This window comes from Rattus norvegicus, chromosome 2, assembly GCF_021556685.1.
Source record: "Rattus norvegicus strain SHRSP/BbbUtx chromosome 2, alternate assembly SHRSP_T2T, whole genome shotgun sequence".
NCBI classification, from domain to species: domain Eukaryota; kingdom Metazoa; phylum Chordata; class Mammalia; order Rodentia; family Muridae; genus Rattus; species Rattus norvegicus.
In genome coordinates, this window is record NC_141535.1 from 192,391,516 (window position 1) to 192,417,075 (window position 25,560).

General features: G+C 40.3%; 1 protein-coding gene and 1 long non-coding RNA gene across 3 annotated transcripts in view; one reads left to right on the top strand and one right to left on the bottom strand.

Annotated features, from left to right (window-relative positions):
• Window positions 1-13,470, top strand: part of LOC148006734 (uncharacterized) — a 50,878-nt gene extending 37,408 nt beyond the window's left edge. Inside the window, exons 2-3 of the long non-coding RNA XR_015676668.1 lie at window positions 11,771-12,857; window positions 12,927-13,470. This is a non-coding gene — a long non-coding RNA (uncharacterized LOC148006734). The remainder of the gene's footprint in view (window positions 1-11,770; window positions 12,858-12,926) is intronic.
• Window positions 1-25,560, bottom strand: part of Sycp1 (synaptonemal complex protein 1) — a 141,941-nt gene that overhangs the window by 8,897 nt on the left and 107,484 nt on the right. For both annotated transcript variants that reach the window (XM_087616337.1, NM_012810.3), the window contains 2 exon segments: window positions 5,084-5,140; window positions 152-331 (listed from right to left, as the gene is read on the bottom strand). In XM_087616337.1, the coding sequence (XP_087472463.1) occupies window positions 152-331; window positions 5,084-5,140 (237 nt within the window).

The window sequence follows — 25,560 nt, forward strand, 5'->3', positions numbered from 1 at the left end:
AAAAATGATTTAAAAAACAAAACCATTCCTTTTTGATGCCACCAAAAAAATGATCTTTGCCAAAAATTAATTTTATTTGTATATGAATCTATGGTATATAATACCAAAACTATTGAAAAATTACTATCATCTTAGAAATTTGTCAACAAACCTTTGTAACTGTTGTAGATAAAATGCTTTTGGCAGATGCCCGCAGACTATCTCTGTTATCTTTGGATTTGCCACTATCCATTGATGAGGAAAGCCGAGATATATTTTGTGAGGGAGTTGTTTTAGAATCAAATTTCCAACTAGTGGCTTCAGGTGATTCCAGCAAAGATGCCTGTATTTTCTACATTGGATAAAAGCGAATAAAACCATGTTAATTTTGTTTCTTAATAATGCCTCATTATGAAGCCCATATCAACTTCAAACTCCACAGTGCTTTAGCTTTGTAGTCGAATTCATTTTTAAAGTGAGGGGGAAAAATTAAATACGGAAATTTTCTGGAAAAAACTGAAAAAATGGGCATTTGCTCCAATTGTGAGAAAATTTACTCTAAATACTTTGCCTTTACTTCAACCCATTTTTTTTCTTTATTTGTATACAGCTTCCTTAGCAATTCATGTGGTAAATTGCTAGTAATTTCTTTCCATATATGTTATATATAACCTAGTAAGAGATAAAAATTTTCCTACTAAAATACACTCATACACTGAGACAGGGGGAGAAAGAACTGAGTGTTGGGATTAAACCTAGAGCCTTATACATGGTAGAAAGTCCTCTAGGACTGCGTAGCATCCTAAGCTCTCAAAAAGTAATAATAATTTCTTTAGTTGAATATTGAATCCCAAATACATCATGTTCTATTCTTCTTTGGTCATCATCATTTCCACAAAATCAATTACGGAAAACATTCAATTAAATACATACAGATACACATGTGTGCACAACACATACACACACACACACACACACACACACACACACACACACACAGGGGAGAGAACTTTCAAAAGTTTGCTATTTTAACTTGGAGAGTGACTTTAAACTAGGGGATATAGGTACACAACTAAAAACAATGATTACAAAAGGCTGGAAATTTTGCTCAGCAATTAAAACCACTGGATACTCTTCCTGAGTACCCCAATTCCATTTCCAGCACCCACATGGTAGTTCAAAATCAATTGTAACTCCAACTGCAGGGAAGCTGATGCCCTCTTCTGGCCTTCTCACTGCAAGCACATAGTGCAAAGAAATCAATGCAAACAGAACACCCAAGCACATTAAAAATAAACATTAAAAATAAAGACTTGAAGGCAAACAAAAAAAGGTTTAAGTGACAACAGGTATTATTAAAAGTCACTAAAGTAGGAGCATACAGTATTCTTTTCTCTGTGTATACTACTGTCATTCTAGGTGATTACAAGTACATTTTCAGATTTAAATTTGCCTATTTAGAATATCGAGGTACTATATGAAAATGATTGAGTTTTGCCTTGTTCTAATAATCTATTTATAATCATTTTCCAGCACATAGGAATTTTTTATTTTCTATTTTCCTGAACTTTGTTTTGAGAACTGGTCTGAGACTCCATATGAAAATCAAGCTGTCTTTGAACTTGCACCAATCCTCACCTCCTAAATACAGAAGTAAAGGACTGGACCTTTTTTTTCAATTGTATTTCTGTCTTTTTGTACATATTTTACACTATAACTGAATATATGGATTTGATAACAGTTTGTGTATTTGAAACCTCCAACTGTAGCTTTTCCAGGACATATTTTCCCCAAGTAGATCTGAGTGGAACTTTAAAGTCACTGTTCCACCACCTTGTGGTCATGTCAGGGAAATACCATTTATTTGGTAGCCTAAAAAACAAGCCTGACTTTCACACACATATCCCTTGGAGAATACATATTTCTTTATAATAATGGAAATAATCACAGAAATGCATATTTCTTTAACACAATTTGTCATAATGTATTTCAAATGATACAGAACTTATACTGATTCTCTCTGATGTATCTTTTTTTTCCATCTTTATTAACTTGAGTATTTCTTATTTACATTTCGATTGTTATTCCCCTTTCCGATTTCCAGGTCAATATCCCCCCTCCCCTTCTCTATGGGTGTTCCCCTCCCCATCCTCCCCCATTATTACCCTCCCCCCAACAATCACGTTTACTGGGGTTCAGTCTTGGCAGGACCAAGGGTTTCCCCTTCCACTGGTGCCCTTACTAGGCTATTCATTACTACCTATGCAGTTGGAGCCCAGGATCAGTCCATGTATAGTCTTTGGGTAGTGGCTTAGTCCCTGGAAGCTCTGGTTGGTTGGCATTGTTGTTCATATGGGGTCTCAAGCCCCTTCAAGCTCTTTCCGTCCTTTCTCTGATTCCTTCAACGGGGGTCCCGTTCTCAGTTCAGTGGTTTGCTGCTGGCATTCGCCTCTGTATTTGCTGTATTCTGGCCATGTCTCTCAGGAGAGATCTACATCCAGTTCCTGTCAGCCTGCACTTCTTTGCTTCATCCATCTTATCTAGTTTGGTGGCTGTATATGTATGAGCCACATGAGGGGCAGGCTCTGAATGGGTGTTCCTTCTGCCTCTGTTCTAAACTTTGCCTCTCTATTCCCTCCCAAGGGTATTCTTGTTCCCCTTTTAAAGAAGGAGTGAAGCATTCACATTTTGGTCATCCTTCTTGAGTTTCATGTGTTCTGTGCATCTAGGGTAATTCAAGCATTTGGGTTAATATCCACTTATCAATGAGTGCATACCATGTGTGTTTTTCTCTGATTGGGTTACCTCACACAGGATGATATTTTCCAGCTCCATCCATTTGCCTATGAATTTCGTAAAGTCATTGTTTTTGATAGCTGAGTAGTATTTCATTGTGTAGATGTACCACATTTTCTGTATCCATTCCTCTGTTGAAGGGCATCTGGGTTCTTTCCAGCTTCTGGCTATTATAAATAAGGCTGCTATGAACATAGTGGAGCACGTGTCTTTTTTATATGTTGGGGTATCTTTTGGGTATATGCCCAAGAGAGGTATAGTTCAATGTCCAATTTTCTGAGGAACCTCCAGACTGATTTCCAGAATGGTTTTACCAGTCTGCAATCCCACCAACAATGGAGGAGTGTTCCTCTTTCTCCACATCCTCGCCAGCATCTGCTGTCACCTGAGTTTTTGATCTTAGCCATTCTCACTGGTGTGAGGTGAAATCTCAGGGTTGTTTTGATTTGCATTTCCCTTATGACTAAAGATGTTGAACATTTCTTTAGGTGTTTCTCAGCCATTCGGCATTCCTCAGCTGTGAATTCTTTGTATAGCTCTGAACCCCATTTTTTAATAGGGTTATTTGTCTCCCTGCGGTCTAACTTCTTGAGTTCTTTGTATATTTTGGATATAAGGCCTCTATCTGTTGTAGGATTGGTAAAGATCTTTTCCCAATCTGTTGGTTGCCGTTTTGTCCTGACCACAGTGTCCTTTGACTTACAGAAGCTTTGCAGTTTTATGAGATCCCATTTGTCGATTCTTGATCTTAGAGCATAAGCCATTGGTGTTTTGTTCAGGAAATTTTCTCCAGTGCCCATGTGTTCGAGATGCTTCCCCACTTTTTCTTCTATTAGTTTGAGTGTATCTGGTTTGATGTGGAGGTCCTTGATCCACTTGGACTTAAGCTTCTTATGTATGTATCTTATATGACATTTACTCTATGCTGAAGATTAAATGGATTACAATACCATCGCACTTAATCTTCCTAACTAATTGAAAATATAGGTAAGGAAAACCATTTAGAGAAAATTATGGCATGAAGAATTTAAATAACTTACAAAAAATCAGAAACATTTGGTAAATTTAATGTTCATATTAGGTCTGTGATATTCCAGTATTGTTAGAAAAGTGTAATTCTCAAAAGCCTATTTAAATTTCTTCAAGTTTTTAATAATTTTGTTCATTTACAGCATATATAACATGTAAAATTGTCAGATAAAATATATCACTTACTAATCTGATAATATATACTTAAGTATATATTATAGAATTAAATATGAATCAGTCTATCTCTAGAAAAATGGCATATAATTTAATTATATGAATGTTCTAAATCTATAAAAGAATATTAGTGACTAAATATTTTTCATCTTTTTTTTCTTTTTTTTTTCGGAGCTGGGGACCGAACCCAGGGCCTTGCGCTTCCTAGGCAAGTGCTCTACCACTGAGCTAAATCCCCAACCCCTATTTTTCATCTTATCAGCTATTGCACTGACTGTAATCTTGCTGGTTAATTTTAGTATGGTAATATCTTCAGTGATAATCATTTCAAGTGTCTAGTACAATCTCTGTGAAAATAAAGCACAAGGTACTCACGAATAGGTTAAATACTACCTTCTCTTTTTTTAACTCAAAGGTCACAAGGCTGAGGCATTGTCTATGCCTAACAACCGAGTTATTTCCAGACTACTCTGTCTCTGACTTCAATGTAAATATCATAGCAATGTCTACTAAAAGGCCGTGTGATTATGAAGAAAATAACAACTTAACCCAAGACTTGTAAGTCAGAGGCTCTAGATTAACTCTTCATGCCCACAATGAAACTTCATTACAGTGGAAAGCTTTACAAATACATTTTTACTATTGTTTTATTATTTTTCTGTATATGGTGAGATGGCTCAGCAAACAGCCTGCTGACCTTCATCCAATCCCCAGGACTCACATAATGCAAGGAAGACCAGCTTCCACAAACTGTCCTCTACTTCAACACAGAAATTCCTGCATGTACACACACACAGAATGAATTTTTAAAGAATTAAATTGAAGCAATCTCTAAATGTCTAAAACAAAATAAAATAGTAAATGTATAAAAAATTAGCTAATGCCTTTAAATTAATATAGCAAGAAAAAATTTGGAAACAAAATGATATATTTTTAGAGTTATTTTTATACTTATGAGCAACAAGAACTATTTCTAATTATTGTTTGAAAAATGATATATCCCAGTGGCACAGCATTTACCTGACACACATAAGAGCCTAGGTCCAACATACTGAACTGAAAATATATTGGTTATAAAAAAAATAGAATGGCATAAAACTCTTACCTTGTCTTTTTTATCTGTGAGAATAGCTGTGTTTTCTTGTTCCATTTTTAATTTCTCCTATTAAAAATAAATAACAAATTATATAACAAATATTACTATTAACACAAATCAAAACAAACTGTTTAAACAATCATTTCTACAGGGTTTCTATTTGGCTTTATTTTTTGGTTCTATTCCATCTCTCCTGTGCATCTGTGAAATCACTAGTGAGTTTTGAATCTCGACTTTCTTACTTTTAAATTTTGAAATGAATGAAGCAACCCTACAGAGTAAGGGTTACAGACAAGTACCTAAATAACTACATGTTACAAAAAATCCAAATCATAATCTATATTGAGAGATTCAGTCAGCTTTTCCCTTAGATGTTAAGAAAGTTCATTTCAGTGGTACTTTAAATAATGAACTAACTTTTAAAACAAAATAAAGTATAAAGTAATATGCTGAGAAGCAAAAATAATCATAGTAGTAAGTTCCAAAAAGTGTATAAACTTAAACAATATCTAACTTTGGGTGAAGAAGAAGATAAATGTATAGAAAGAGTCAAGAAAAAAAATGAGACTATGTTAAAAGTATAGCACACTGGATTATAGGAATTATTCAGTAGCTAAAGAAGAAAACCTAAGACTTGCTCATAGATATAAGAATGTATTGTGATGATGGCTAGTTTTATGTCAACATAACATAGCTATGGTCCTTTTAGAAGAGGAAACCTCATCTGAGAAAATGCCACTACCAGATATGCCTGCAGTACACTTTCTTGATTAATGATTTGGGAAGGCCCAGCCCATAGTATGTGGTGCCGTTACTGGGTAGTAATCCTAGGGGTACATAGAAAAGAGGCTGAGCAGTCATGGGGAACAAGCCAGTAAGCAGCCTCCTCCACAGCCTCCATCAGTTCCTGCTTGACATGTTCCCCTGACTTCACTTTGATAAGAGACGGAGATATGGAAGTGTGGGATGAAATAAACCCTTTCTTATGGTGATGGCAATGAAACCTAAACTAAGACATGTAGAAGCTTTTTAATATGATAGTAACATATAAAACAGACAAGTGATAGCCTCCCTGAACCATAAAGGTCAGAGAAGCTAAATTCTCTTAGTGTGCACAACTTTTTTTTTTTACCTTTATTAACTTGAGTATTTCTTATTTACATTTTGATTGTTATTCCCTTTCACAGTTTCCAGGCCAACATCCCCCTAGCCCCTCCCCCTCCCCTTCCACATTGGTGTTCCCCTCCCCATCCTCCCCCCATTACCGCCCTCCCCGCAAAAATCATGTTCACTGGGGGGTTCAGTCTTAGCAGGACCCAGGGCTTCCCCTTCCACTGGTGATCTTACTAGGATATTCATTGCTACCTATGAGGTTAGAGACCAGGGTCAATCCATGTATAGTCTTTGGGTAGTGGCTTAGTCCCTGGAAGCTCTGGTTGCTTGGCATTGTTGTTCATATGGGGTCTCAAGCCCCTTCAAGCTCTTCCAGTCCTTTCTCTGATTCCTTCAACAGGGGTCCCGTTCTCAGTTCAGTGGTTTGCTGCTGGCATTCGCCTATGTATTTGCTGTATTCTGGCTGTGTCTCTCAGGAGAGAACTACATCCTGTCAGCCTGCACTTCTTTGCTTCATCCATCTTATCTAATTGGGTGGCTGTATATGTATGGGCCACATGTGGGGCAGGCTCTGAATGGGTGTTCCTTCTGCCTCTGTTTTAAACTTTGCCTCCCTATTCCCTGCCAAGGTATTCTTATTCCCCTTTTAAAGAAGGAGTGAAGCATTCGCATTTTGGTCATCCCTCTTCAGTTTCATGCGTTCTGTGCATCTAGGGCAATTCAAGCATTTGTGCTAATAGCCACTTATCAACGAGGTGCACAACTTTTGACAAACTCACTTTGCTGTTCATGATGCCTATGCCAGTATATATCCATACTGAATCATTCATCTTGTATATGCCATGCTCTCTCTCACACAATACTGTCCCTAACCAAAGCTTTACTACACAATAATTTGGCAGTTAAAGGGTTTAATAGTCATAGTATTTATCTTTCTTATTATGCATCATCTACAGGTGTTTAGTCTTTGGATATAACTGACAACTGGTATCTATCTACTCTAAAGATCTAGAATATTGATCCTTCTGATAGCCATCTGCACCCAAAGCTAGGGCTGTCCCAAAGCCCTCCAGACCCAAAACCTGCCAGGAGAGAGTTGATCTCACAGGAGTGCACTCCCTCCTAAGATCACAGGCTCACAGGCGCACAGGAGGGATGAGCTCCAGTCAGAGACAGCAAGATCAACTAACATCAGAGATAACCAGATGGTGAGAAGCAAGCACAAGAACCTAAGCAACAGAAACCAAGACTAGTTAGCACAATCAGAACCCAGTTGTCTCACTACAGCAAGTACTGGATAACCCAACACATTTGGATTTAAAATCACATCTCATGATGATAATAGAGGACTTTAAGAAGGACATAAATAACACCCTTAAAGAAATACAGGAGGACAAGGAAGATAGGGGCACTCAAGCTGCAGGTCCCCTGCGGTACAGACCTCACCTGGATCTGAAGGGACCTGCTCAAACAGCTCCCTGCACCCAAATCCCGTGGGACAGAGAGCTAAACCTTCAGAGGGGCAGACACACATGGGAAGCCAGAAGAGACTACTCTCTGCCCACATTTCTGACTCTAGAGAAAAATGCCTAGTGCCATCTGGGCCCCCTGTGCACAGGGACCCAAGAAAAGGTGGGGCAGGCCCTTCTGGTTGCTGCCCTCACAAGAGCTGAAACACAGCCCCCGACGAGTGATTTCAGGCCTGAGATCAGAGGTAAGACCAACTTTTCTGATCCAAGTGACCTGCCTGGTGGACTCATGCCCACAGGAACAGCTGAAGACCAGTAGACAGGAACAACTACACACCTGAAAGCTCTGTTCCCATAACTGGCTGAAAGAAAACAGGAAAACAGGTCTACAGCACTCCTGACACACAGGCCTATAGGACAGTCTAGCCACGGTCAGAAATAGCAGAACAAGGTAACACCAGAGACAACCTGATGGCAAGAGGCAAGTGCAGGAACACAAGCAACAGAAACCAAGACTACATGGCATCATAGGAGCCCAATTCTCCCACCAAAGCAAACATTGAATATCCAAACACACCAGAAAAGCAAGATCTAGATTTTAAATCACATTTGATCATGATGATAGAGGACTTCAAGAAAGACAAAAAGAACTCCCTTAGAGAAATGCAGGAAAACATAAATAAACAAGTAGAAGCCTATAGAGAGGAATCACAAAAATCCCTGAAAGAATTACAGGAAAACACAATCAAAACAGGTGAATGAATTAAAAATGGAAATAGAAGCAATAAAGAAAGCACAAAGGGAGAAAACACTGGATATAGAAAACCAAAGGAAGAGACAAGGAGCCATAGATACAAGCATCAACCAACAGAATACAAGAGAGAGAAGAGAGAATCTCAGGAGCAGAAGATTCCATAGAAATCATCAACACAACTGTCAAAGATAATGTAAAACGGAAAAAGCTACTGGCGAAAATGTACAGGAAATCCAGGACACAATAAGAAGATCAAACCTAAGGATAATAGGTATAGAAGGGAGTGAAGACTCCCAGGTCAAAGGACCAGTAAATATCTTCAAAAAAAATAATAGAAGAAAACTTCCCTAACCTAAAGAAAGAGAGATGCCCATAAACATACAAGAAGCCTACAGGGGGTTGGGGATTTAGCTCAGTGGTAGAGCGCTTGCCTAGCAAGCACAAGGCCCTGGGTTCGGTCCCCAGCTCCGAAAAAAAAAAAAAAGAAGCCTACAGAACTCCAAATAGATTGGATCAGAAAAGAAACTCTTCCAGTCACATGATAGTCAAAACACCAAATGCACAAAACAAAGAAAGAATATTAAAAGCAGTAAGGGAAAACGGTCAAGTAACATATAATGGCAGACCTATCATAATCACACCAGACTTCTCACCAGAGAATATGAAGCCAGAAGATCCTAGACAGATGTCATACAGACCCTAAGAGAACACAAATGTCAGGCCAGGTTACTGTATCCTGCAAAACTCTCAATTAACATAGATGGAGAAACCAAGATATTCCATGACAAAACCAAATTTACACAATATCTTTCTACAAATCCAGCCCTACAAAGGATAATAAATGGTAAAGCCCAACATAAGGAGGCAAGCTACACCCTAGACAAAGCAAGAAACTAATCATTTTCCAACAAAACAGAAGACAAGCACACAAACATAATGTCACACCCAAATATGAATATAACAGGAAGCTACAATCACTGTTCCTTAATATCTCTCAACATAAAAGGACTCAATTCCCCAATAAAAAAACACAGATTAACAAACTGGATATGTAATGAGGACCCAGCATTCTGCTGCCTACAGGAAACACACCTCAGAGACAAAAGACAGACACTACCTCAGAGTGAAAGGCTGGAAAACAACTTTCCAAGCAAATGGTCTGAAGAAGCAAGCTGGAGTAGCCATTTTAATATCAAATAAAATCGATTTTCAACTAAAAGTCATCAAAAAAGATAAGGAAGGACACTTCATATTCATCAAAGGAAAAATCCACCAAGATGAACTCTCAATACTAAATATCTATGCTCCAAATACAAGGCCACCTACATACATAAAAGAAACCTTACTAAAGCTCAAAGCACACATTGCACCTCACACAATAATAGTAGGAGATTTCGACACCCCACTCTCATCAATGGACAGATCATGGAAACAGAAATTAAACAGAGACATAGATACACTAAGAGAAGCCATGAACCAAATGGACTTAACAGATATTTATAGAACATTCTATCCTAAAGCAAAACGATATACATTCTTCTCACCACCTCATGGTCCAAAATTGACCATATAATTGGTCATAAAACAGGCCTCAACAGATACAGAAAGATAGAAATAATCCCATGCGTCCTATCAGACCAGCACGGGCTAAAGCTGGTTTTCAATAACAAAAAGGGAAGAATGCCCACATATACATGGAAATTGAACAATATTCTACTCAATGATAACCTGGTCAAGGAAGAAATAAAGAAAGAAATTGAAGACTTCTTAGAATTTAATGAAAATGAAGGTACAACATACCCAAGCTTTCATTGGGACACAATGAAAGCTGTGCTAAGAGGAAAACTCATAGCTCTGAGTGCCTGCAGAAAGAAACAGGAAAGAGCATATGTCAGCAGCTTGACAGCACACTAAAATCTCTAGAACAAAAGGAAGCAAATACACCCAGGAGGAGTAGAAGGCAGGAAATAATCAAACTCAGAGCTGAAATCAACCAAGTAGAAACAAAAAGGACTATACAAAGAATCAACAAAACCAGGAGCTGGTTCTTTGAGAAAATCAACAAGATAGATAAACCCTTAGCCAGACTAACCAGAGGACACAGACAGTGTGTCCAAATTAACAAAATCAGAAATAAAAAGGGAGATATAACAACAGAATCTGAAGAAATTTAAAAAATCATCAGATCCTACTACAAAAGCCTATATTCAACAAAATTTGAAAATCTGAAGGAAATGGACAATTTCCTAGACAGATACCAGGTACCGAAGTTAAATCAGGAACAAATAAACCATCTAAACAACCCCATAACTCCTAAAGAAATAAAAGCCATCATTAAAGGTCTCCCAACCAAAAAGAGCCCAGGTCCAGAAGGGTTCAGTGCAGAATTCTATCAGACCTTCAGAGAAGACCTCATACCAATACTATCCAAACTATTCCACAAAATTGAAACAGATGGAGCCCTACCGAATTCCTTCTACGAAGCCCCAATTACTCTTATACCTAAAACACACAAAGACACAACAAAGAAAGAGAACTTCAGACCAATTTCCCTTATGAATATCGACGCAAAAATACTCAATAAAATTCTGGCAAACCGAATTCGAGAGCACATCAAAACAATCATCCACCATGATCAAGTAGGCTTCATCCCAGGCATGCAGGGATGGCTTAATATACAGAAAACCATCAACGTGATCCATTATATAAACAAACTGAAAGAACAAAACCACATGATCATTTCATTAGATGCTGAGAAAGCATTTGAAAATGTTCAACACCCCTTTACGATAAAAGTCCTGGAAAAGAGCAGGAATTCAAGGCCCATACCTAGACATAGTAAAAGCCATACACAGCAAACCAATAAATAACATCAAACTAAATGGAGAGAAACTTGAAGCAATCCCACTAGAATCAGGGACTAGACAAGTCTACTCTCTCCCTACTTATTTAATGTAGTACTCGAAGTCCTAGCCAGAGCAATCAGACTACAAAAAGAGATCAAAGGTATATATATTGGAAGGGAAGAAATGAAAATATCACTATTTGCAGATGATATGATAGTATATTTAAGCGATCCCAAAAGTTTCCCCAGAGCACTACTAAACCGATAAACACCTTCAGCAAAGTGGCTGGGTATAAAGTTAACTCAAATACATCAGTAGCCTTCCTCTACACAAAAGAGAAACAAGCCGAGAAAGAAATCAGGGAAACGGAGACAAGCCTGGGAAACCAGTAGAGACTGCTCCCTGCACACACATCTCGGACGCCAGAGGAAAAAGCCAAAGACCATTTGGAACCCTGGTGCACTAAAGCTCCCAGAAGGGGCGGCACAGGTCTTCTTGGTTGCTGCCGCTGCAGAGAGCCCCTGGGCAGCACCCCACGAGCGAACCTGAGCCTCGGGACCACAGGTAAGACCAAATTTTCTGCTGCAAGAAAGCTGCCTGGTGAGCTTGGGACACACGGAAGCAGAATTTCTCTAGGACCGGGCACGTTCTGTGTTTACCGGAAGTCCCACACCCGCGGATCCCAGCCCGCAGCAGCTCTCTGCTCCCAGACCCCGTGAGAGAGAGACCCAACCACCTGGTCAGGTGGGCACTCCTGAGGCTGCAGAGCGGAAGAGACCACCAACACTGCTCACCCCTGCCCACATCCCTGGCCCAAGAGGAAACTGTATAAGGCCTCTGGGCTCCCGTGGGGGAGGGCCCAGGAGCGGCAGGACCCCTGCCTGAGACACCACCGGAACCTGATAGAAACAGACCGGATAAACAGTTCTCTGCACCCAAATCCCGTGGGAAGGAAGCTAAACCTTCAGAGAGGCAGACAAGCCTGGGAAACCAGAAGAGACTGCTCCCTGCACACACATCTCGGACGCCAGAGGAAAAAGCCAAAGACCATCTGGAACCCTGGTGCACTGAAGCTCCCGGAAGGGGCGGCACAGGTCTTCCTGGTTGCTGCCGCTGCAGAGAGCCCCTGGGCAGCACCCCACGAGCGAACGTGAGCCTCGGGACCACAGGTAAGACCAACTTTTCTGCTGCAAGAAAGCTGTCTGGTGAACTCAAGACACAGGCCCACAGGAACAGCTGAAGACCTGTAGAGAGGAAAAACTACATGCCCGAAAGCAGAACACTCTGTCCCCATAACTGGCTGAAAGAGAGGAAAACAGGTCTACAGCACTCCTGACACACAGGCTTATAGGACAGTCTAGCCACTGTCAGAAATAGCAGAACAAAGTAACACTAGAGATAATCTGATGGCGAGAGGCAAGCGCAGGAACCCAAGCAACAGAAACCAAGACTACATGGCACCATCGGAGCCCAATTCTCCCATCAAAACAAACATGGAATATCCAAACACACCAGAAAAGCAAGATCTAGTTCCAAAATCATTTTTGATCATGATGCTGGAGGACTTCAGGAAGGACATGAAGAACTCCCTTGGAGAACAAGTAGAAGCCTACAGAGAGGAATCGTAAAAATGCCTGAAAGAATCGCAAAAATCCCTGAAAGAATTCCAGGAAAACATAAATAAACAAGTAGAAGCCCATAGAGAGGAGACACAAAAATCCCTGAAAGAATTCCAGGAAAACACAATCAAACAGTTGAAGGAATTAAAAATGGAAATAGAAGCAATCAAGAAAGAACACATGGAAACAACCCTGGATATAGAAAACCAAAAGAAGAGACAAGGAGCTGTAGATACAAGCTTCACCAGCAGAATACAAGAGATGGAAGAGAGAATCTCAGGAGCAGAAGATTCCATAGAAATCATTGACTCAACTGTCAAAGATAATGTAAAGCGGAAAAAGCTACTGGTCCAAAACATACAGGAAATCCAGGACTCAATGAGAAGATGAAACCTAAGGATAATATGCATAGAAGAGAGTGAAGACTCCCAGCTCAAAGGACCAGTAAATATCTTCAACAAAATCATAGAAGAAAACTTCCCTAACCTAAAAAAAGAGATACCCATAGACATACAAGAAGCCTACAGAACTCCAAATAGATTGGACCAGAAAAGAAACACCACCCGTCACATAATTGTCAAAACACCAAACGCACAAAATAAAGAAAGAATATTAAAAGCAGTAAGGGAAAAAGGTCAAGTAACATATAAAGGGAGACCTATCAGAATCACACCAGACTTCTCGCCAGAAACTATGAAGGCCAGAAGATCCTGGACTGATGTCATACAGACCCTAAGAGAACACAAATGCCAGCCCAGGTTACTGTATCCAGCAAAACTCTCAATTAACATTGATGGAGAAACCAAGATATTCCATGACAAAACCAAATTTACACAATATCTTTCTACAAATACAGCACTACAAAGGATAATAAATGGTAGAGTCCAACATAAGGAGGCAAGCTATACCCTAGAAGAAGCAAGAAACTAATCGTCTTGGCAACAAAACAAAGAGAATGAAAGCACACAAACTTAATCTCACATCCAAATATGAATATAAAGGGAAACAATAATCACTATTCCTTAATATCTCTCAATATCAATGGCCTCAACTCCCCAATAAAAAGACATAGATTAACAAACTGGATACGCAACGAGGACCCTGCATTCTGCTGCCTACAGGAAACACACCTCAGAGACAAAGACAGACACTTCCTCAGAGTGAAAGGCTGGAAAACAATTTTCCAAGCAAATGGTCAGAAGAAGCAAGCTGGAGTAGCCATTCTAATATCAAATAAAATCAATTTTCAACTAAAACTCATCAAAAAAGATAAGGAAGGACACTTCATATTCATCAAAGGAAAAATCCACCAAGATGAACTCTCAATCCTAAATATCTATGCCCCAAATACAAGGGCACCTACATACGTAAAAGAAACCTTACTAAAGCTCAAAACACACATTGCACCTCACACAATAATAGTGGGAGATTTCAACACCCCACTCTCATCAATGGACAGATCATGGAAACAGAAATTAAACAGTGATGTCGACAGACTAAGAGAAGTCATGAGCCAAATGGACTTAACGGATATTTATAGAACATTCTATCCTAAAGCAAAAGGATATACCTTCTTCTCAGCTCCTCATGGTACTTTCTCCAAAATTGACCATATAATTGGTCAAAAAACGGGCCTCAACAGGTACAGAAAGATAGAAATAATCCCATGCGTGCTATCGGACCACCACGGCCTAAAACTGGTCTTCAATAACAGTAAGGGAAGAATGCCCACATATACGTGCAAATTGAACAATGCTCTACTCAATGATAACCTGGTCAAGGAAGAAATAAAGAAAGAAATTAAAAACTTTTTAGAATTTAATGAAAATGAAGATACAACATACCCAAACTTATGGGACACAATGAAAGCTGTGCTAAGAGGAAAACTCATAGCGCTGAGTGCCTGCAGAAAGAAACAGGAAAGAGCATATGTCAGCAGCTTGACAGTACACCTAAAAGCTCTAGAACATAAAGAAGCAAATACACCCAGGAGGAGTAGAAGGCAGGAAATAATCAAACTCAGAGCTGAAATCAACCAAGTAGAAACAAAAAGGACCATAGAAAGAATCAACAGAACCAAAAGTTGGTTCTTTGAGAAAATCAACAAGATAGATAAACCCTTAGCCAGACTAACGAGAGGACACAGAGAGTGCATCCAAATTAACAAAATCAGAAATGAAAAGGGAGACATAACTACAGATTCAGAGGAAATTCAAAAAATCATCAGATCTTACTATAAAAACCTATATTCAACAAAATTTGAAAATCTTCAGGAAATGGACAATTTCCTAGACAGATACCACGTATCGAAGTTAAATCAGGAACAGATAAACCAGTTAAACAACCCCATAACTCCTAAGGAAATAGAAGCAGTCATTAAAGGTCTCCCAACCAAAAAGAGCCCAGGTCCAGACGGGTTTAGTGCAGAATTCTATCAAACCTTCATAGAAGACCTCATACCAATATTATCCAAACTATTCCACAAAATTGAAACAGATGGAGCCCTACCGAATTCCTTCTACGAAGCCCCAATTACTCTTATACCTAAAACACACAAAGACACAACAAAGAAAGAGAACTTCAGACCAATTTCCCTTATGAATATCGACGCAAAAATACTCAATAAAATTCTGGCAAACCCAATTCGAGAGCACATCAAAACAATCATCCACCATGATCAAGTAGGCTTCATCCCAGGCATGCAGGGATGGCTTAATATACAGAAAACCATCAACGTGATCCATTATATAAACAAACTGAAAGAACAAAACCACATGATCATTTCATTAGATGCTGAGAAAGCATTTGACAAAATTCAACACCCCTTCATGATAAAAGTCCTGGAAAGAATAGGAATTCAAGGCCCATACTTAAACATAGTAAAAGCCATATACAGCAAACCAGTTGCTAACATTAAACTAAATGGAGAGAAACTTGAAGCAATCCCACTAAAATCAGGGACTAGACAAGGCTGCCCACTCTCTCCCTACTTATTCAATATAGTTCTTGAAGTTCTAGCCAGAGCAATCAGACAACAAAAGGAGATAAGGGGATACAGATCGGAAAAGAAGAGGTCAAAATATCACTATTTGCAGATGATATGATAGTATATTTAAGTGATCCCAAAAGTTCCACCAGAGAACTACTAAAGCTGATAAACAACTTCAGCAAAGTGGCTGGGTAAAAAATTAACTCAAATAAATCAGTTGCCTTCCTCTATACAAAAGAGAAACAAGCCGAGAAAGAAATTAGGGAAACGACACCCTTCATAATAGACCCAAATAATATAAAGTACCTCGGTGTGACTTTAACCAAGCAAGTAAAAGATCTGTACAATAAGAACTTCAAGACACTGAGGAAAGAAATTGAAGAAGACCTCAGAAGATGGAAAGATCTCCCATGCTCATGGATTGGCAGGATTAATATAGTAAAAATGGCCATTTTACCAAAACCAATCTACAGATTCAATGCAATCCCCATCAAAATACCAATCCAATTCTTCAAAGAGTTAGACAGAACAATTTGCAAATTCATCTGGAATAACAAAAAACCCAGGATAGCTAAAGCTATCCTCAACAATAAAAGGACTTCAGGGGGAATCACTATCCCTGAACTCAAGCAGTATTACAGAGCAATAGTGATAAAAACTGCATGGTATTGGTACAGAGACAGACAGATAGACCAATGGAATAGAATTGAAGACCCAGAAATGAACCCACACACCTATGGTCACTTGATTTTTGACAAAGGAGCCAAAACCATCCAATGGAAAAAAGATAGCATTTTCAGCAAATGGTGCTGGTTCAACTGGAGGGCAACATGTAGAAGAATGCAGATCGATCCATGCTTATCACCCTGTACAAAGCTTAAGTCCAAGTGGATCAAGGACCTCCACATCAAACCAGACACACTCAAACTAATAGAAGAAAAACTAGGGAAGCATGTGGAACACATGGGCACTGGAAAAAATTTCCTGAACAAAACAATGGCTTACACTCTAAGATCAAGAATCGACAAATGGGATCTCATAAAACTGCAAAGCTTCTGTAAGGCAAAGGACACTGTGGTTAGGACAAAACGGCAACCAACAGATTGGGAAAAGATCTTTACCAATCCTACAACAGATAGAGGCCTTATATCCAAAATATACAAAGAACTCAAGAAGTTAGACCGCAGGGAAACAAATAACCCTATTAAAAAATGGGGTTCAGAGCTAAACAAAGAATTCACAGCTGAGGAATGCCGAATGGCTGAGAAACACCTAAAGAAATGTTCAACATCTTTAGTCATAAGGGAAATGAAAATCAAAACAAACCTGAGATTTCACCTCACACCAGTGCGATTGGCTAAGATCAAAAACTCAGGTGACAGCAGATGCTGGCGAGGATGTGGAGAAAGAGGAACACTCCTCCATTGTTGGTGGGATTGCAGACTGGTAAAACCATTCTGGAAATCAGTCTGGAGGTTCCTCAGAAAATTGGACATTGAACTGCCTGAGGATCCAGCTATACCTCTCTTGGGCATATACCCAAAAGATGCCTCAACATATAAAAGAGACACGTGCTCCACTATGTTCATCGCAGCCTTATTTATAATAGCCAGAAAATGGAAAGAACCCAGATGCCCTTCAACAGAGGAATGGATACAGAAAATGTGGTACATCTACACAATGGAATATTACTCAGCTATCAAAAACAACGAGTTTATGAAATTCGTAGGCAAATGGTTGGAACTGGAAAATATCATCCTGAGTGAGCTAACCCACTCACAGAAAGACATACATGGTATGCACTCATTGATAAGTGGCTATTAGCCCAAATGCTTGAATTACCCTAGATCCCTAGAACAAACGAAACTCAAGACGGATGATCAAAATGTGAATGCTTCACTCCTTCTTTAAATGAGGAAAAAGAATACCCTTGGCAGGGAAGGGAGAGGCAAAGATTAAAACAGAGACTGAAGGAACACCCATTCAGAGCCTGCCCCACATGTGGCCCATACATATACAGCCACCCAATTAGACAAGATGGATGAAGCAAAGAAGTGCAGACCGACAGGAGCCGGATGTAGATCGCTCCTGAGAGACACAGCCAGAATACAGCAAATACAGAGGCGAATGCCAGCAGCAAACCACTGAACTGAGAATAGGTCCCCTATTGAAGGAATCAGAGAAAGAACTGGAAGAGCTTGAAGGGGCTCGAGACCCCAAAAGTACAACAATGCCAAGCAACCAGAGCTTCCAGGGACTAAGCCACTACCTAAAGACTATACATGGACTGACCCTGGACTCTGACCCCATATGTAGCAATGAATATCCTAGTAAGAGCACCAGTGGAAGGGGAAGCCCTGGGTCCTGCTAAGACTGAACCCCCAGTGAACTAGTCTATGGGGGGAGGGCGGCAATGGGGGGAGGCTTGGGAGGGGAACACCCATAAGGAAGGGGAGGGGGGAGGGGGATGTTTGCCCGGAAACCGGGAAAGGGAATAACACTCGAAATGTATATAAGAAATACTCAAGTTAATAAAAAAAAAAAAAAAAAAGAAAACCATAAAAAAAAAAAAAAAAGAATCGACAAATGGGATCTCATAAAACTGCAAAGCTTCTGTGGTTAGGACAAAACGGCAACCACAGATTGGGAAAAGATCTTTACCAATCCTACAACAGATAGAGGCCTTATATCCAAAATATACAAAGAACTCAAGAAGTTAGACCGCAGGGAAACAAATAACCCTATTAAAAAATGGGGTTCAGAGCTAAACAAAGAATTCACAGCTGAGGAATGCCGAATGGCTGAGAAACACCTAAAGAAATGTTCAACATCTTTAGTCATAAGGGAAATGCAAATCAAAACAACCCTGAGATTTCACCTCACACCAGTGAGAATGGCTAAGATCAAAAACTCAGGTGACAGCAGATGCTGGCGAGGATGTGTAGAAAGAGGAACACTCCTCCATTGTTGGTGGGATTGCAGACTGGTACAACCATTCTGGAAATCAGTCTGGAGGTTCCTCAGAAAATTGGACATTGAACTGCCTGAGGATCCAGCTATACCTCTTTTGGGCATATACCCAAAAGATGCCTCAACATATAAAAGAGACACGTGCTCCACTATGTTCATCGCAGCCTTATTTATAATAGCCAGAAAATGGAAAGAACCCAGATGCCCTTCAACAGAGGAATGGATACAGAAAATGTGGTACATCTACACAATGGAATATTACTCAGCTATCAAAAACAACGAGTTTATGAAATTCGTAGGCATATGGTTGGAACTAGAAAATATCATCCTGAGTGAGCTAACCCAATCACAGAAAGACATACATGGTATGCACTCATTGATAAGTGGCTATTAGCCCAAATGCTTGAATTACCCTAGATCCCTAGAACAAACGAAACTCAAGACGGATGATCAAAATGTGAATGCTTCACTCCTTCTTTAAATGAGGAAAAAGAATACCCTTGGCAGGGAAGGGAGAGGCAAAGATTAAAACAGAGACTGAAGGAACACCCATTCAGAGCCTGCCCCACATGTGGCCCATACATATACAGCCACCCAATTAGACAAGATGGATGAAGCAAAGAAGTGCAGACCGACAGGAGCCGGATGTAGATCGCTCCTGAGAGACACAGCCAGAATACAGCAAATACAGAGGCGAATGCCAGCAGCAAACCACTGAACTGAGAATAGGTCCCCTATTGAAGGAATCAGAGAAAGAACTGGAAGAGCTTGAAGGGGCTCGAGACCCCAAAAGTACAACAATGCCAAGCAACCAGAGCTTCCAGGGACTAAGCCACTACCTAAAGACTATACATGGACTGACCCTGGACTCTGACCCCATATGTAGCAATGAATATCCTAGTAAGAGCACCAGTGGAAGGGGAAGCCCTGGGTCCTGCTAAGACTGAACCCCCAGTGAACTAGTCTATGGGGGGAGGGCGGCAATGGGGGGAGGCTTGGGAGGGGAACACCCATAAGGAAGGGGAGGGGGAGGGGGATGTTTGCCCGGAAACCGGGAAAGGGAATAACATTCGAAATGTATATAAGAAATACTCAATTTAATAAAAAAAAAAGAAAATATCAAGCTAACAACCATTTATTGATAATGCACAAAATAATAAAGACAACAAATAAATACAATTTAAATTTAAAAAAAATCAGGGAAACGACACCCTTCATAATAGTCTCAAATAATATAAAATAACTCGGTGTGAATTTAACCAAGCAAGTGAAAGATCTGTATGCTAAGAACTTCCAAGTCTCTGAAGAAAGAAACTGAAGAAGACCTCAGAAGATGGAAAGATCTCCCATGCTCATGGATTGGTGGGATTAATATAGTAAAAATGGCCATTTTACCAAAAGCGATCTACAGATTCAATGCAATCCCCATCAAAATACCTACTCAATTCTTCATAAACTTAGAAACAGTAATTTGCAAGTTCATTTGGAGAAACAAAAACCCCAGAATAGCAAAAACTATAATAAACAATAAAAGAGCTTCTGGGGGAATCACCATCCCTGACTTTAAGCTGTATTACAGTACAATAGTCATAAAAACTGTATGTTACAGGCACAGAGACAAGCAGGTAGACCAGTGGAATATTACTGAAGACCCAGAAATGAACCCACACATCTATGGTCACTTGATCTTTGACAAAGGAGCTAAAACCATCCAATCGGAAAAAAAAAAAGATAGCATTTTCAACAAATGGTGCTGATTGAACTGTAGGTCAGCATGTAGAGGAATACAAATCCAAATCGATCCATTCTTATTGCCCTGTACAAAGCTTAAGTCCAAGTGGATCTAGGACCTCCACATTAATCCAGATACACTCAAACTAATAGAAGAAAAAGTGGGGAAGAGTCTGGATCACATGGGCACTGGGGAAATTTTCCTGAACAAAACACCAATGGCTTATGCTCTAAGATCAAGAATCAACAAATGGGACCTCATAAAACTGCAAAGCTTCTGTAAGGCAAAGGACCCTGTTCTTAGGACAAAACAGCAACCAACAGATTGGAAAAAGATCTTTACATCTGGTAGAGGGCTAATATTCAAAATATACAAAGAACTCAAGAAGTTAGACTCCAGAGAGCCAAATAACTCCATTAAAATATGGGGTACAGAGCTAAACAAAACATTCTCTGCTGAGGACTATCAAACGGCCAACAAGCACCTAAAGAAATGTTCAACATCTTTAGTCATAAGGGAAATGCAAATCAAAACAACCCTGAGATTCCACCTCACACCAGTCAAAATGGCTAAGACGAAAAATTCAGGTGACAGCAGATGCTGGCGAGGATGTGGAGAAAGAGAATCATTCCTCCATTGTTGGTGGGATTGCAAACTGGTACAACCTCTCTGGAAATCAGTCTGGAGGTTCTTCACATAATTGGATATTCCACTACCTGAGGACCCAGCTATACCTCTCCTGGGCATAAACCCAAATGATGTTCCAACATACAACAAAGACACATGCTCCACTATGTTCATAGCAGGCTTATTTATAATAGCCAGAAGCTGGAAAGAACCCAGATGCCCTTCAACAGAGGAATGGATTCAGAAAACGTGGTACATCTACACGGTGGAATACTAATCTGCTATCAAAAACAATGACTTCATGAAATTCATAGGCAAATGGATGGAACTACAAAATATCATCCTGAGTGAGGTAACCCAATCACAGAAAAACACATTTGGTGTGTACTCATTGATAAGTAAATATTAGCCTAAAAGCTTGAATTACCCAAGATGCAATCCACAGACCACAGGAAGCTCAGGAAGAAGGATGACCAAAGTGCGGATGCTCCCACTCCTTCTTAAAAGGGGAAAACATATCCATAGGAGGGGATATGGAAGCAAAGTTTAGAGCAGCGACTCAAGGAATGGCCATTCAGAGCCAATACCAGATCATGTACCCCTCCCCTCCCCTCCATCCCCTTTCCCTTCCAGATCCCTCCCTCTTCCCACTTTTGGTTGCTTTCTTCTTCCTCCAAAGTGGGACTGACTGAGGCATCCTCACTTGGGCCCTTCAGCTTGTTGACCTTTTTGAGTTCTGTAGACTGTGTCTTGGATATTGTGTACTTTTTGGGGTGGGGTGGGGTAATATCCACACATTAGTGAGAACATAAGATGCATGTCCTTTTGGGTCTGAGTTACATCACTTAGGATGATATTTTCTAGTTCCATTTGTCTGCAAAACTCAGGATGTCCTTGTTCTTTTTTTTTTTATTATTAACTTGAGTATTTCTTATATACATTTCGAGTGTTATTCCCTTTCCCGGTTTCCGGGCAAACATTCCCCTCCCCCCTCCCCTTCCTTATGGGTGTTCCCCTCCCAAGCCTCCCCCCATTGCCGCCCTCCCCCCATAGACTAGTTCACTGGGGGTTCAGTCTTAGCAGGACCCAGGGCTTCCCCTTCCACTGGTGCTCTTACTAGGATATTCATTGCTACATATGGGGTCAGAGTCCAGGGTCAGTCCATGTATAGTCTTTAGGTAGTGGCTTAGTCCCTGGAAGCTCTGGTTGCTTGGCATTGTTGTACTTTTGGGGTCTCGAGCCCCTTCAAGCTCTTCCAGTTCTTTCTCTGATTCCTTCAATAGGGGACCTATTCTCAGTTCAGTGGTTTGCTGCTGGCATTCGCCTCTGTATTTGCTGTATTCTGGCTGTGTCTCTCAGGAGCGATCTACATCCGGCTCCTGTCGGTCTGCACTTCTTTGCTTCATCCATCTTGTCTAATTGGGTGGCTGTATATGTATGGGCCACATGTGGGGCAGGCTCTGAATGGGTGTTCCTTCAGTCTCTGTTTTAATCTTTGCCTCTCCCTTCCCTGCCAAGGGTATTCTTTTTCCTCATTTAAAGAAGGAGTGAAGCATTCACATTTTGATCATCCGTCTTGAGTTTCGTTTGTTCTAGGGATCTAGGGTAATTCAAGCATTTGGGCTAATAGCCACTTACCAATGAGTGCATACCATGTATGTCTTTCTGTGATTGGGTTAGCTCACTCAGGATGATATTTTCTAGTTCCAACCATATGCCTACGAATTTCATAAACTCGTTGTTTTTGATAGCTGAGTAATATTCCATTGTGTAGATGTACCACATTTTCTGTATCCATTCCTCTGTTGAAGGGCATCTGGGTTCTTTCCATTTTCTGGCTATTATAAATAAGGCTGCGATGAACATAGTGGAGCACGTGTCTCTTTTATATGTTGAGGCATCTTTTGGGTATATGCCCAAAAGAGGTATAGCTGGATCCTCAGGCAGTTCAATGTCCAATTTTCTGAGGAACCTCCAGACTGATTTCCAGAATGGTTGTACCAGTCTGCAATCCCACCAACAATGGAGGAGTGTTCCTCTTTCTCCACATCCTCGCCAGCATCTGCTGTCACCTGAGTTTTTGATCTTAGCCATTCTCACTGGTGTGAGGTGAAATCTCAGGGTTGTTTTGATTTGCATTTCCCTTATGACTAAAGATGTTGAACATTTCTTTAGGTGTTTCTCAGCCATTCGGCATTCCTCAGCTGTGAATTCTTTGTTTAGCTCTGAACCCCATTTTTTAATAGGGTTATTTGTTTCCCTGCGGTCTAACTTCTTGAGTTCTTTGTATATTTTGGATATAAGGCCTCTATCTGTTGTAGGATTGGTAAAGATCTTTTCCCAATCTGTTGGTTGCCGTTTTGTCCTAACCACAGTGTCCTTTGCCTTACAGAAGCTTTGCAGTTTTATGAGATCCCATTTGTCGATTCTTGATCTTAGAGCATAAGCCATTGGTGTTTTGTTCAGGAAATTTTTTCCAGTGCCTATGTGTTCCAGATTTTTTTTTTGAGAATGGGACATTGATGTCCCCCACTATTTTTTTTAATTTATTTAATACTTAATAATAATTCTTTGGTTTCCGGGCAAACATCCCCCTCCCCCCTCCCCTTCCTTATGGGTGTTCCCCTCCCGACCCTCCCCCCATTGCCGCCCTCCCCCCAACAGTCTAGTTCACTGGGGGTTCAGTCTTAGCAGGACCCAGGGCTTCCCTTCCCACTGGTGTTCTTACTAGGATATTCATTGCTACCTATGAGGTCAGAGTCCAGGGTCAGTCCATGTATAGACTTTAGGTAGTGGCTTAGTCCCTGGAAGCTCTGGTTGCTTGGCATTGTTGTACATATGGGGTCTCGAGCCCCTTTAAGCTCTTCCAGTTCTTTCTCTGATTCCTTCAACGGGGGTCCTTTCTCAGTTCAGTGGTTTGCTGCTGGCATTCGCCTCTGTATTTGCTGTATTCTGGCTGTGTCTCTCAGGAGCGATCTACATCCGGCTCCTGTCGGTCTGCACTTCTTTGCTTCATCCATCTTGTCTAATTGGGTGGCTGTATATGTATGGGCCACATGTGGGGCAGGCTCTGAATAGGAGTTCCTTCTGTGTCTGTTTTAATCTTTGCCTCTCTCTTCCCTGCCAAGAGTATTCTTGTTCCCCTTTTAGAGAAGGAGTGAAGCATTCACATTTTGATCATCCATCTTGAGTTTCATTTGTTCTAGGCATCTAGGGTAATTCAAGCATTTGGGCTAATAGCCACTTATCAGTTAGTGCATACCATGTATGTCTTTCTGTGATTGGGTTAGCTCACTCAGGATGATGTTTTCCAGTTCCAACCATTTGCCTACGAATTTCATAAACTCGTTGTTTTTGATAGCTGAGTAATATTCCATTGTGTAGATGTACCACATTTTCTGTATCCATTCCTCTGTTGAAGGGCATCTGGGTTCTTTCCAGTTTCTGGCTATTATAAATAAGGATGCGATGAACATAGTGGAGCACGTGTCTCTTTTGTATGTTGAGGAATCTTTTGGGTATATGCCCAAGAGAGGTATAGCTGGATCCTCAGGCAGTTCAATGTCCAATTTTCTGAGGAACCTCCAGACTGATTTCCAGAATGGTTGTACCAGTCTGCAATCCCACCAACAATGGAGGAGTGTTCCTCTTTCTCCACATCCTCGCCAGCATCTGCTGTCACCTGAGTTTTTGATCTTAGCCATTCTCACTGGTGTGAGGTGAAATCTCAGGGTTGTTTTGATTTGCATTTCCCTTATGACTAAAGATGTTGAACATTTCTTTAGGTGTTTCTCAGCCATTCGGCATTCCTCAGCTGTGAATTCTTTGTTTAGCTCTGAACCCCATTTTTTAATAGGGTTATTTGTTTCCCTGCGGTCTAACTTCTTGAGTTCTTTGTATATTTTGGATATAAGGCCTCTATCTGTTATAGGATTGGTAAAGATCTTTTCCCAATCTGTTGGTTGCCGTTTTGTCCTAACCACAGTGTCCTTTGCCTTACAGAAGCTTTGCAGTTTTATGAGATCCCATTTGTCGATTCTTGATCTTAGAGCATAAGCCATTGGTGTTTTGTTCAGGAAATTTTTTCCAGTGCCCATGTGTTCCAGATGCTTCCCTAGTTTTTCTTCTATTAGTTTGAGTGTATCAGGTTTGATGTGGAGGTCCTTGATCCACTTGGACTTAAGCTTTGTACAGGGTGATAAGCATGGATCAATCTGCATTCTTCTACATGTTGACCTCCAGTTGAACCAGCACCATTTGCTGAAAATGCTATTTTTTTTCCATTGGATGGTTTTGGCTCCTTTGTCAAAAATCAAGTGACCATAGGTGTGTGGGTTCATTTCTGGGTCTTCAATTCTATTCCATTG